The sequence below is a fragment of the Podarcis cretensis genome (genome assembly GCF_951804945.1).
Source record: "Podarcis cretensis genome assembly, chromosome: 6".
In the NCBI taxonomy this organism is placed as follows: Eukaryota; Metazoa; Chordata; class Lepidosauria; order Squamata; family Lacertidae; genus Podarcis; species Podarcis cretensis.
Window position 1 is genome coordinate 35,427,603 of NC_137175.1, and position 13,776 is coordinate 35,441,378.

General features: G+C 39.2%; 1 protein-coding gene across 8 annotated transcripts in view; it reads left to right on the top strand.

The window, feature by feature from the left end:
• Positions 1 to 13,776, top strand: part of CSDE1 (cold shock domain containing E1) — a 30,019-nt gene that overhangs the window by 7,051 nt on the left and 9,192 nt on the right. For 2 of the 8 annotated variants that reach the window (XM_079979097.1, XM_079979100.1), the window contains 13 exons: positions 715 to 864; positions 2,519 to 2,717; positions 4,486 to 4,595; positions 4,947 to 5,039; positions 5,457 to 5,554; positions 6,393 to 6,474; positions 8,462 to 8,590; positions 8,749 to 8,874; positions 9,119 to 9,331; positions 11,033 to 11,173; positions 11,426 to 11,584; positions 12,382 to 12,489; positions 13,091 to 13,266. In XM_079979097.1, the coding sequence (XP_079835223.1) occupies positions 715 to 864; positions 2,519 to 2,717; positions 4,486 to 4,595; positions 4,947 to 5,039; positions 5,457 to 5,554; positions 6,393 to 6,474; positions 8,462 to 8,590; positions 8,749 to 8,874; positions 9,119 to 9,331; positions 11,033 to 11,173; positions 11,426 to 11,584; positions 12,382 to 12,489; positions 13,091 to 13,266 (1,784 nt within the window). The remainder of the gene's footprint in view (positions 1 to 714; positions 865 to 2,518; positions 2,718 to 4,485; positions 4,596 to 4,946; positions 5,040 to 5,456; positions 5,555 to 6,392; positions 6,475 to 8,461; positions 8,591 to 8,748; positions 8,875 to 9,118; positions 9,332 to 11,032; positions 11,174 to 11,425; positions 11,585 to 12,381; positions 12,490 to 13,090; positions 13,267 to 13,776) is intronic. The other 6 variants (XM_079979099.1, XM_079979104.1, XM_079979101.1 and 3 more) reach the window with 4 other exon arrangements.

Consider the following 13,776-nt stretch of genomic DNA (forward strand, 5'->3'; position numbering starts at 1 on the left):
TGCTTAAATTTATTAAATAAAGGTTGAGGAGAACTGAGACCAGCTGTTATCTTGCTGCCAGTGTTCCTGGTGTCCTAAATATAGTTAATGACCAGTTTTGAAGTGCTCATTACTTGAAATTCAGGTACTAGTCTCTCTTCTCCAAATCATGAGAAGGAAAGAAAGACTTCGCCTGAACCCTTAGGGTTAATGAACACAGATAACGTAGTGTTATCTGTGTAAAATTCCAGTTTTTGAATTGTTTATGTGTGAATGTACTCTCTAGAACCTATGTAATAAGCAGTTTTTCTGTGTCTCATTAATAGTGCCAGTTCTTCTGCTATCCCTTTCAAATGGGAAAATATAAAATACTATTATAATTCTATCTGGACATACTGTTTGCTGCAGTGCAAGAACATGCAACATGTTCCAACTCTTAGCTCAATCTATTACTCAGTTATTTCAAATGACACTTCTCCCTTGTGAGTACTTTTGTGTAAGAGCTGGTCAGAGTTCTGGTAGTATGAGCAAATCAGAACATTGTTGGAGAGGAATTGACCTAGAAATAGTGCTTGCTAATACTATTTATACTGTAATCCTATTTTTAAAAAAGAAATTTGGATTGATTGCTTTCGACTTCCAGGTCTCTTGAGAAATGGAATTTGATAATTACTTGGATGTGTTTAAAGATGTGCTAACTATTGACTAGTTATACTGTGTACTATGTTATCACAGCTGTATGAGATGGAGAACCATTATACTGTGTCATCAGATCCTCTCCCCCCTCCTGCAGCTCCCCCTCCTTCTCATCCTTTACCTTTCTCTTCATCTTCTACTTCATCCGGGTCTAAAAAACAGAAGAGGACCCCTCTTTATCAGAGATCTGTAAGTCAGGGCAACTTGACAGACATGGAATCTTAGCATGGGGATCCTTTGCAGTTAACTCATCTCTGTATATGTTCTCACTTCTAACTTCACTGATATTAAATCTCCTCAACAGGTTAAAGGATAAAATTCCACTTGAACCAGCTGGAAATCTTGCTGGGTTCTTAAAAGGTGCTTTCCTGTATCTGTTTCAGAAACTTAATGAAAGCTTGGTCATGTATGTCTATGTGTTGCAACTTCATTTTATTCATTCTGATAAGTTGATTGAATGTATCTTGCCCACTTAGATTTATTTTCCTAAATCTTCGAAAGAATGATGTGATGGCATAGATAATATAAATTCTACTTGATACATTTGTAATAGGAAACAGTTTATAGCAAGCACCTTCTCCAGATGCATTAATTTCTAAATAGGGAGTTGTTGCATCTTATGTTGCCAGAAAATGAGTTGCAGTATATCTTAGTGTTTTTTGGTTGGCATGTGTACAAGGGATTTCTGTTCTTGTTTCTTTGCAAGAAGAGAAATGACCACTATTCTGTATTTCATAATGTTATCTTAGTGCCTGTACTAGTTGACAAAAACCAAAGCCTCTTTCAGCCCAATCCTATACTCAGAAATCCCACTGAGTTCAGTGGACCTTGCTCCTAAGTAATTGTCCATAGGAGGATTGCCCACATGCATCTCCAAAAGCTATGTGTGGGCTTAGAATCTGGCATTGTCCTTGGTGGGTAGGTCAACTGATTAATAATGATGACAGCAAAGGGCATTATTTCCAGCATAATGAGTAAGGATCTGTTTGGTTATAACTGTGCAGTTAGACTATTGTGTTTAGAGCTTCTTACACTTGGAACTTTTGTACACTTAATGGCTCCTTGGAGTTGCAGGAATTTTAGGTTTGCTTTCTTAAACAGATACACAGGAAACTGCAACATATCTGTAAAATATATGGTCTCAAAATGCATGATTTTGGCAATTTCTTGCCTTGAGCCCTTTGACTTGCATGATATGTTCACTGATTCTTCTAACAGCAAAAGTTAAATGATACCCTAATGCTAACTTATCTCTGGATTTGATTTAACTTAAGATAGCTAAATTGTTTTTAAAGCGTATTTATATCTATGTGTTTCTAGAAGATTAATGAGAATTCAGTAGGGCAGTTTTCTCTGTTTTCTGGCATTAACCAATGCATTTATGGCTAGAGAAGGAGCATTTAAGCTGAATGAGTACAGCAAACAATTATGAAAGTTCGTAAGATATTAGGCCTCCAGTTCAACAAGGGTAGAGTAGGTGCTAATGGAAATTGCCTTGAGATTAGCAAGCTTTTGTCTTTGCTTTCTTGGTAGCCTTCTTTGGCAAAGGCAAGTTTATACTAATGACTAATTTTGAATAAAGTATTAACTTTATTCTGTATATAATGGGAAAATATAGCGCTATATTAACCGCATATAGATAAATCCTACAAGGTAAATGTGGTTTAGTTACTGATGGATCTCAGCTAGACAAATAGTGTACACAAGCTGTGCCTTAGCTGCCAGAAACTTGCTTGCTTATCTGATGCTCTTTAATGCACAATATGTGTTCTGTGTTCCCTTAAGTATGAAAGGTGATGGGAATTGCTTTTGGAAGATTTCACAAGTTATTTTTTGCTTTCAGATGAGCTTTGATCCAAACCTTCTCCATAACAATGGACACAACGGGTACCCCAATGGTACTTCTGCAGGACTGCGTGAAACTGGGGTTATTGAAAAACTGCTGACCTCCTATGGATTCATTCAGTGTTCAGAACGGCAAGCTAGACTGTTCTTCCACTGTTCACAGTATAATGGCAACCTACAGGAGCTTAAAGTGGGAGGTAATTCATCTGGTGGAATTCTCTAGGTTCATAACTGAGGCTCTTTACATGCGTGATGAGGATTAGCACCTCTTAACACTAGAGATGTGTCTGCCTAGTCAATAGTAGTTAAACCAACCATTAGTTGAGAGAGCCAAAGTGAGGCCTTGTGTTTCAATTTATGATAATTTTTTGTTTTAGTTTCCCATTTTCTCTGGATTGTTTTTATGTACACTACTTAGAAATGCAAATAAGTAATATAGAATAATGTCATAAATAAATAATGATAGATAGATAGGCTTAACTATATGGATGCTTCTATGATGAAGATATATTGAGTAGAGTATCGTAGAAACTGGTTTCCCATACTGTGTTCTGGGAAGCTCTTCCTTGTTCTTCAGTAGAATGGCTGATAAGTTTGCTCACCACCACAGACTGCTATCAGGGTGGGATGTAGGGCTCATGTTAATCCCCTTATTTACTAACTACATGGCCAGACTATTGGTTTCCTGTGTACAGTTAAGTGCTGTTTTTAACTTCTAAAGCCCTAAATGATTTGGAGCCAGGCTGTAATAAAGGCCACTATCTTCTGTATAATCCTGCCCAAGAACTGAGGTCTTTCACAGAGGCCCTTCTCACTGACCCTTCAACAATTTCAGAAAGTGATAGTCCTTGAGGGCCATTTCTGGGATGGCCACCACCTCTAAAATTCTGTTTCTCAGGCAACACTTAACTATCTGTCTTTAGGAGGATAGTTTAAATAGAAAAGTTTTATCAGACATTTGTGCTCTTGCTTGGGCTGCTGTGAGTTTTACTGTTTTCTATTGTTTTTTAGTGCACACTGCTCTGATCTCAGAAAGAAAGAGGGTGATACAAATTATGTAAAATAAATAAATTTTCCATTGCACTGTGCAGCTACAGGAGGCAGTTGTGTGTGTTCTAGAATGCACTCAGTTTATCTCTGGCAGAGCTGGAACACCTGTGGCTCTCAAGGTCTGACTGAGCTACAATTCGCATAACCCATTACCATTGGCCAAGCTGCCTGGGGCTGATGGGAGTTGATATCCAACATATAGAGGGACAGAGATTCAGTATCCTTAAGGTAGAGCAACAGTGAGGCCCAATCTGTGTGCCCTCACAAGGTAATTAATGGCCCTAAAAATACAAGAGCCCTGCTGAATCAGACCAAAGGCATATTTAATCAATTATTCTTCTCTCACAGTGGCCACCTAGATGCCTTTGGACCCTAGAATTTGCTTTAGCTTTTTATAACACTTAGAGTTGTTTTGGTAGATGAAGAAATGTGGTGGAAAATACCTGCGGTGTCATAAAGTTGTGAAACCAGTGGACTAGAAGAATGGGCTTTGAATGCTGTACAGAAAGAGCCTCTCATTTTGCCTACTCTTGAGTTCATGAGCCATATTCACTGACCGAGGAGAATGCAGTCATGTTTTAAATTGTTATTTTGATCTTAGCATGCATGTGCAAGATAAATGCCACTGACTGAGATCCAGGGGAACCATTTACATGCAAGCAACTCATTGGGCTTTTTTGTAGTATTCAAGAGTTCTATCCTCAGGCAATCCTCCCTGTCTCCAATACAACACAGCCTCAAAAGCAGTCTTAAATTTGCATGCTTAATGCAAATTTAAGACTACTTTTGAGGCTGTGTAGTATTGGAGACAGGGAAGATTGCCTGAGGAAAGGTAAAGCTGTGCTTGCGAATTATTCCTGTTAAGTGTTACTAGACCGGTCCTGTCTCATTGATAAAACTTCAATTGCTTTACAGATGATGTTGAATTTGAAGTATCTTCTGACCGGCGAACTGGAAAACCGATTGCTATTAAACTGGTGAAGATTAAAACAGAAACATTACCTGAAGAGCGAATAAATGGACAAGTTAGTGGCTATAATAAGCTTTTTCCATGCATGCGATTTGCATCTGCTGTGGTCAGACAAACAAGGGCAGAGTTGAGTGTAGCATGCCTCTCCTTGGTTGCATAGAAATATTTTTCTCAAATTTAATTTTTTCCACTTGTTTTGGCAAGCGCGTAAAAATTGGGGTTTTACCTAACCAAGAACAATTCTTACAGTTAACAAAAGTACTGTAAGATATAAGCTTTGCAGCATGGCATACTGTTGTGGGTTACCTGTAAAGTGCATCCCCAAGTGTATTATAGAAAACTAACAGTCTGATGCATAATGCTGCCTCTGGAAATAATTAGCAATGGATTTTTTTTTGACTGGTAGGTTGTGTGTGCTGTTCCTCACAACTTAGAGAGTAAGTCTCCAGCTGCCCCGGGTCAGAGTCCAACAGGGAGTGTATGCTACGAACGTAATGGGGTAAAACTTATGTATTTACTTAAACTTTTTGACTGATCCTCCAATATGATTTAAACTAAAATACTTGCCAGAGTAGACAGTGAAAAAACTGTACTTGCTTTAAAAAGTTAAAATTTAAATTGCTAAAAACTTATTTATTGAAATAGAAAACATCTGACTTCATGTTTTGACTGTAATTCTGAAATATTTTCACAACTTCAGTCTAGAATTATATGGCTAGTTAAAATGAAGCAGAAAAGTTAGCTGTTTACTAATGTCTTCACTGTGACTATTTTTTAGTTTCATAAAATGCTAATAAAATGTCAAATATTCTGCACACTTCCCAAGTTCTGAAACTCAGAAATTTAAACTAACCAGGACTTTATAAATTTCTCTACTCATAGCAAAATATTAATGATATCAAATTTTAATTCACAGGAAGTGTTCTACTTAACTTATACCCCAGAAGATGTTGAAGGAAATGTACAGCTGGAAACCGGAGATAAAATTAACTTCATTATTGATACAAATAAACAGTAAGTAGATACCTTGTAATGACTGAATCCATGTTGGCTCTAAGGTAGTAAACTCCAGAAACTAGTGTTACTACTTGAGTTGAAGTATACTTAGCAAACTTTGCAAAGGCCATTCAGATCAAGTTTCTGAAGATGCTTTGTTTTTAGTGGTTATTAAAATTGCTAGTCAGTTTGTCTTTTTCTTTCAATGACAAATGGATAATCTGCAGTACAGCTATCTAATAGGAAACTTGCTCTTTTTTTTCGACCTAAATGAGAATGTGTACTTCAAGTAAAGAGATTGTAGCAGTGTGATGTTTTCATCTTAAAATATCCTGGTCATAGCGGAAGGAGACTTATGTCTTTCCAGTTTGTAGAATAGAATTTAGCTCATTAAACATATAAGGTGACCCAGTATTGCACCAACTCATGTAACTCATCCCTCCTAGTCCCCCCCCCCCCCCCCGCTGCCCCAATCTGCTCTGGTGGGACAAACTAGGGTTTCCATATGTCTGGGAATTCCTGGACATGTCCTTTTTTTGGGGGGGGGGGAATTTACATTTTAAAGCAGATGTCCTGGATTTGGGGTTTAATTTTGTGTGTGTGTGTGTGCGCGCGTGCGCGCATGCGCGCGCATGCTCAGGCAACCTGGGCTTGGCGGCAGGGGAGCTATCAGGCAATAGCCCTAAAAACATCAATTTTTGGTGTCCGACTTTTTACTTCTTGAAATATGGCAACCCTAGATAAACACAACTGGAGTCACTCATAGAATTTAAGAATCATTCTGTAGTTGGCTGTATTGTGATAAGTCATTGAATCATATTTTCCTTATGTGACCTTCATCTACTTTTTCCCATAGTACTGGTGCTGTAAGTGCTCGTAACATTATGCTTTTGAAAAAGAAACAGGCTCGGTGTCAAGGAGTAGTTTGTGCCATGAAGGTAAATTAACACTTAACTACTTTCTGAAATTTACTTGTACAGTTATGGAACCATGTAGGTGTGGAGGAGAAGGTGTATAGACTTATTCTAGTACTTTTGAGACAGAACTTCCATGTAAGGTTGCTTGGGAGGAAGTCTCATTGAACATTAGATCTTGCATCTGAGAGAGCATCTGAGATAGCAGGCATTAGATTGGGCTTTATATAATTCAATCATTCCTCCTTTAAAAAGTTTTTATATATGCACATTTTTAGCTGTAGATCTTTCTAATGACTATTACTGTATTTTTCCTTCTATAACACGCAGATTTTTTCTCCTAAAAAGGAAGGAAAAATGTCTGTGCGTGTTATTGAGCGAATGTGTGGTCCCTGGAGCCAAATAGTGCAAGGGGAGGCAAAAAAAGCAGGCAAAATTCAAATCGCGCGTCTCCTAGAAGGGAAACCTGAAAGAGGAAGCGGCTGCTTTCCGGCATTCTGCCTCAGGGTCTTACTGCCCACCCACCTCTGTTTCCTTGCTGTGTTTGCTCAAACGGAACAAAGAGCAGAGAAAGCCCCTCCCCTCCAGGCAAGCAGAGGGGAAAGCTGAAAACATGCAGGAGAGAGAGAGAGAGAGAGCTGGCTGGCTGGCTTGGGTGGGTAGGTGAAGGAAAACTTTTGCCTTCCTTTCCTCCCTACCCCTCTCCTGCATTCTTAGCCAGCTGCTTCTCTGCACACCCCTCTCCTGCTCCTTGTCCCTTCTGTGTTTTTCCTTCCCTCCCCACTTAAAATGTGGTTAAAAAGCATGGATCCACATGGATCCTCAGGATCTTTGCATTGGGTCAGCCCAAATTCACCATCAGATCACATAGCATGTCCATGGCTACAGCCTGCCCCCCAAAAATCACGCACCCACTGTTGCCTGGGGCTGCAATGGTGCAAAAATGTGGTTAAAAAGCATGGATCCACATGGATCCTAAGGATCTTTGCATTGGGTCAGCCCAAATTCACCATCAGATCACATAGCATGTCCATGGCTACAGCCTGCCCCCCCCCCCAAATCACGCACCCACTGTTGCCTGGGGCTGCAATGGTGCAAAAACGTGGTTAAAAAGCATGGATCTACATGGATCCTCAGGATCTTTGCATTGGGTCAGCCCAAATTCACCATCAGATCACATAACATGTCCATGGCTACAGCCTGCCCCCCAAAAACCACACACCCACTGTTGCCTGGGGCTGCAATGGTGCAAAAACATGGTTACAAAACATGGATCCTCAGGATCTTTGCATTCAGTCACCCCAAATTCACCATCAGATCACATAGCATGTCCATGGTTACAGCCTGCCTCCCAAAAATCACGCACCCACTGTTGCCTGGGGCTGCAATGGTGCAAAAACGTGGTTACAAAACATGGATCCACATGGATCCTCAGGATCTTTGCATTGGGTCAGCCCAAATTCACCATCAGAGCACATAGCATGTCCATGGCTACAGCCTGCCCCCCCAAAATCACGCACCCACTGTTGCCTGGGGCTGCAATGGTGCAAAAACGTGGTTACAAAACATGGATCCACATGGATCCTCAGGATCTTTGCATTGGGTCAGCCCAAATTCACCATCAGAGCACATAGCATGTCCATGGCTACAGCCTGCCCCCCAAAAATCACGCACCCACTGTTGCCTGGGGCTGCAATGGTGCAAAAACGTGGTTAAAAAGCATGGATCCACAGGGATTCTCAGGATTTTTGCATTGGGTCACCCCAAATTCACCATCAGATCACATGTCTGTGGCCACAGCATGAAGCACAAAAATGATACATCCACTGTTTCATTCAGAATGTTTTTTCCCTTGTTTTCCTCCTCTAAAAACGATGTGCGTGTTATGGTCAGGTGCGTGTTATAGAGCGAAAAATACGGTAGTCACCAAAAGAAAATATGTTTTATTCCACCTAGGTGGATATAGATCAAGATAGCATCACTTTGCTTAACGATCCTATTTTCTTCTTAGGAAGCCTTTGGATTCATTGAAAGAGGTGATGTTGTAAAGGAGATATTCTTTCACTATAGCGAATTCAAAGGTGACCTAGAAGCCTTACAGCCTGGTGATGATGTGGAGTTCACAATCAAAGACAGAAATGTAAGACCAAATTTCTTAACTCCAACTTAAATTGTAAATGCATGACATTGCAGGAACTTCCTTAAATGTCTCTATTAGATTTGTATGTTGTGTGACCTATTGTTGGTCCTTGTAACTACTTAACCAGTTGACTATTTGGCTTAATTTTCTGCTTATAGGGTAAAGAAGTTGCAACTGATGTAAGACTTTTGCCTCAAGGAACTGTTATTTTTGAAGATATCAGCATTGAACACTTTGAGGGAACAGTAACCAAAGTAATTCCAAAAGTACCCAACAAAAATCAGGTAGCAAATATCTTACATTGTTGTGTACAGAAATTTATTTGTAAATGTTTATTTTAAAGTACTTTGATAGTCTGTGACACTGAGCAAATTCAGTAAGGGGAAACAAATTGGGTAAATCATTAATGAAAGAGGCATCCTTGGGTGCTACAATGGAAGATGGAACTTGTTCAGCTCTCAGTTGATGTATTAAAACTGTACAATCCAGGAAAGCTCTAATATGGCCTTTCTTTTGTACTCTGATCAGAATGACCCATTACCTGGACGTATAAAAGTAGACTTTGTGATTCCTAAAGAACTTCCATTTGGAGACAAAGATACAAAATCAAAGGTGACGCTGTTGGAAGGTGACCACGTTAGATTCAACATTTCAACAGATCGGCGTGACAAATTGGAACGAGCCACTAATATTGAAGTTCTTCCCAATACTTTCCAACTCACTAATGAGGCTAGAGAAATGGTAAGTAATTAAAACTGCATGCCATGTCTACTTTCATAGGAGTATGTTCCATTGAACTCAGTGAGAATTACAGCACAATTCTATAGAGATCTACTCAGATGTAAGTGTTCTACACAGAGAAATAGGATATAATTACTGTTGCCTCATTTAGCATTGCTGGTACTGTAGAACGATGCTCGATTTATGTAGCAATGAACACTGAAATAGTCCTGAGAAGTTGTCTGAATCTTCAGCACGTTGCATTTTTCCTTGCTACGTGAGTAATTATTTTCCAAGGAAGCCTTTGATCGAAGATGTGGCGAGCTGCAGTTTTACAGAATTTTAACTTTAGTTCTATATGTCTATATACATATTATAAATACATTTCCATGCGCACAACAGAACATTCTCACCCTCTCCTGTCCCCTCCAGCCTTTGCGCACCCTCAACCTCTGGGTGGTTGGGAAACTCTCTAGAGCACATTTGGGGGGTGGGGTCCTGGTGGTGGAGAGGAAATTATTTTTTAGATAAGTGACCAAGAAATATAATAATAAGCATGACAATGGGAGGGCATTCCAGTGCTGAATTGCTCCCATGGAGAAGGGAGTACATGAAACTTGCATTTGTAAAAATTTTTTTTAAAAAAATTCTCATTTACAGATCCCATTTTAAAGGACTGTATAGCAGGAATTGCATTGAAATCCTTCTGTTGCCTCTTTCCACTTAACTTTATCTCAGTTTTCAGAAAGAGTTTTGCATCTTAAAAATTGATGTTAAAATTCAGAGAGCAATTTGAGCTTACCTCAAAGGCTTGCAAGTTCAGAGTCATGTTGGGACTTGTACAGCTAGTTGCACAATGTTTTGAATCCTCCATCTGAGAATACAGTTATTTTCAATGAATAATGCCTCACAGTTTTTTCCACTCTGAGGAATTAGAGTGAGAAAAGGAAGAAAAAGCTTTGTGGGAAGGAAACAGTTTACTGAGATATTGTCTGCTTTGCTCTGGATTTGTCTTAGAGTTTTCCTAAAAACTACCATTTATCTGAGTCAATAAGCTTTTTATGCTCTTCCATTGTAGGGTTTTTCTGGCCGGGGGAGGGGGGAGTGCTGGGCACAAATTATTGCCATAGACATGTCATTATTTTATAACATTTATTTTCCGCTTGGTTCACATGTGGCTTGAGTTCTCTCATTGACTTATTAGGCTGATGACTGTTTTTTAAGGCAAAGAGAGAATGCCTAGAGCGGGGGTAGGCAACCTAAGGCCCGCGGGCCAGATGCAGCTCAATTGCCTTCTCAATCCGGCCCGCAGACGGTCCAGGAATCAGCGTGTTTTTACATGAGTAAAATGTGTCCTTTTATTTAAAATGCATCTCTGGGTTATTTGTGGGGCATAGGAATTCATTCATCCCCCCCCCCACATGGTCTGAGGGACAGTGGACCAGCCCACAGCTGAAAAAGGTTGCTGACCCCTGGCCTAGAGCATTGTGGACTAGATGGTATTCTGTTGTACCTGACAGATATCCTCTAAGGCAGGGCTTCCCAAACTTGGGTCTCCAGCTGTGTTTGGACTACAGTTCCTATCCTCCCTGACCACTGGTCCTGCTAGCTAGGGATGATGGGAGTTGTAGTCTGAAAATGGCTGGAGACCCAAGTTTGGCAGTCCCTGCTCTAAGAATTCTTCATCAGCTATAGTTACTGACCTATGTGTTGCGTCCACAGGGTGTGATTGCCGCAATGAGGGATGGCTTTGGTTTCATTAAATGTGTTGACAGAGATGCCCGCATGTTCTTTCACTTCAGTGAAATTCTAGATGGCAACCAGCTCCACATTTCAGATGAAGTAGAATTTACTGTGGTTCCTGTAAGTACAATTTTGTGCAATTTAAGTTTACCAACTTCATGTTGCTTCAGGTCATTTATTTATATTTCCTGACTTACTATGCTTCATTATTATCTTTCATCTAATAAGATCTCAAGATTGCTTACTGTACTAATTAAAGCAGAGATAAAACTAATAATGAAAACAGCCAAATAAAATAAAACAATACAGTATCAGCTGCAGAATTCAGTCACTTTTTATCAATTTATCAATTTCATGACCTTCCTCTTCCAGGATATGCTGTCTGCTCAAAGAAATCATGCTATAAGGATTAAGAAACTTCCAAAAGGCACTGTTTCATTCCACACCCAGTCAGATAATCGTTTTGTGGGCACTATAGAAAAGGAAGCCACTTCTGCCAAATCCACTAGTCCAAATAAAGGCAAAGAGAAGGTAATACTGCCTGGGGTTTTTCTTCTGTTTCTCTGTAAAATAATAACTGAAAACTTGTATAAAAATTAGACAAAGAATATATTTATAAACATTTTCTGGCTGAAGATAACAGTTTCCATACTTTTATTTTTCATGTGTCCTTTGAGATGGATAAACACACATATTCTAACAAGATAATGGAAGTACAAAAGCTGGTCTTGCAAGTGTGTCTAAACTTGATTTACTTAGTGTGGTTGCAAGGTTTGGGTTTTCTATAAGCATAATGTAGATTCTTTTTGGTTGTAGAAATAAACGTAGGTGCTGAATCTTAGGAGCATCTCTCTGCTATGAACTTTTTCTTATACAAAGTATCTAGTTGAAACATACCTGTTGCATTAATCTTCCTCATTGCTAAAATAGTTTAGGGCTTTTAATTAAATCATGATTACACTAATGCTAGCAATATCTCTGTTCAGTGGAAACTAGGTAATATATATTTCAGAAACTGGTCATGAGTTACCTAATTGATACTACTTTCCTGTATAATCCCAAGTAGAAAAAGATAGGATAGGCTTTCTTGAAGTTCCAACAGTGATTGGTTATACATCATTTTTAAAAATGAGGTGTTTCCCTGTATAAATACATCTCTGTCAAAACTAGTGAATTTCATGATTACAAAACTTAGTATATTTTCTGTCACTGAATACCTATGTTCACACTACCAGTTCACATTTGTATGTGGTATATTGGAAAAAGTTAAATTCCTTCAGTTTTGATCCTTTTATATTTTATTTCCTCTCCCCCTGCCCCACTTTTAGGAAGCTGAAGAGGGAATAATTGCTTATGATGATTGTGGGGAGAAGCTGACCATTCCCTATCAGGCTAAGGATGTGGAAGGATCTACTTCTCCTCAGATAGGAGATAAGGTAATATGCATACTGTTTTTAAAAATGTAAGAATGCCCATGATTGGGTAAAATACTTTTAGAGATCCTTCTTGGTTTTTCAGTTTTCACTATATGTGTTGATTTGTAATTATTACCTCATTACCTCCTTAATATTATTAGAGTATACTGAGAACTGGTGCATAGTTGTAGCCTCTCTTCAGAAGTTGAGAACCATTCAGGCTATGAACCTTACACCAACATCTTGTGTCCCTGGATTAAGATTTGTTTAAGGCTGCTTTTGTGTAATACATTTTTTTTAAAATAAGATCTCAACAAAAAACAATGGTGTCACTGTGAAAGACTGTTGTGAATTAGTATGTGAATTCCTTCTCTTGTTTGGCTACAAATGAGACTGCTGATGTTCAACTTTAAATGGCATAATAAGAGAGTACTGACTTCAGCGCTTGAGAATTGAATAGCCTCAGTGAGGGGATTTTCAAAAGAGAGCTAATACTACCATAAGTTGTTTTCACTTCTGAGAAAAAGCAAAATGTCCCATTAGATTACTTCCAGAAGTGCATGTGATCTTCCCAATCCTTCTAGAAGGCATTTTATTTTGTTTTATATCTTTTCCCAAATAGGTTGAGTTTACAGTCTGTGAAGTGAAGAGAACTGGGTTGCAAACAGCTACGTCTGTAAGAATGCTTGGTAGAAACTACAGTTCAAAAAGGCTTTTAGGATATGTGGCAACTCTAAAGGATAACTTTGGATTTATTGAAACAGCCAATCACGATAAGGAGATTTTCTTCCATTACAGGCAAGTTGATTAGTCTAAGAGTTTGTTGCACATTAAATCAGGTATGGTACAGGCCGGATGAAGCAGCTTCTACATGGTCCATACAGCAGCACACAGGAGTCTCCACATCACCACTGACTGTTCCTTGAGACTACTAACAGTAATGTGGAGGTGCTCTGTATATTGGAAGGGGGTCCATGTGGTCAGCTTTTGCATCATGATGGTCATGTGCTGCAGTCCCCATATGGAAACCATTACCATCTCATTTAAGTGTGCTTCAGTGGTTCTGAAAAGTGGGAACCTCCTTTGGTGCACATATAACATTTGGAAGGAGAATGAAAATTTCCAGTGAGGGCACAGAATTCTGAGACAGGTGGAGTCTTCCTTCACCAGCAATAACAATTGGTTGAGTAGAATGCCTGCTAGCAGAAGACTCATAATTGGATTTGTGACTGTAACTACTGCTCCCCAAACAGGTTTAGGATGATGTGGCAGAAGCTTTGTTCTACTTGTATAATGCCAGTGCTGGAT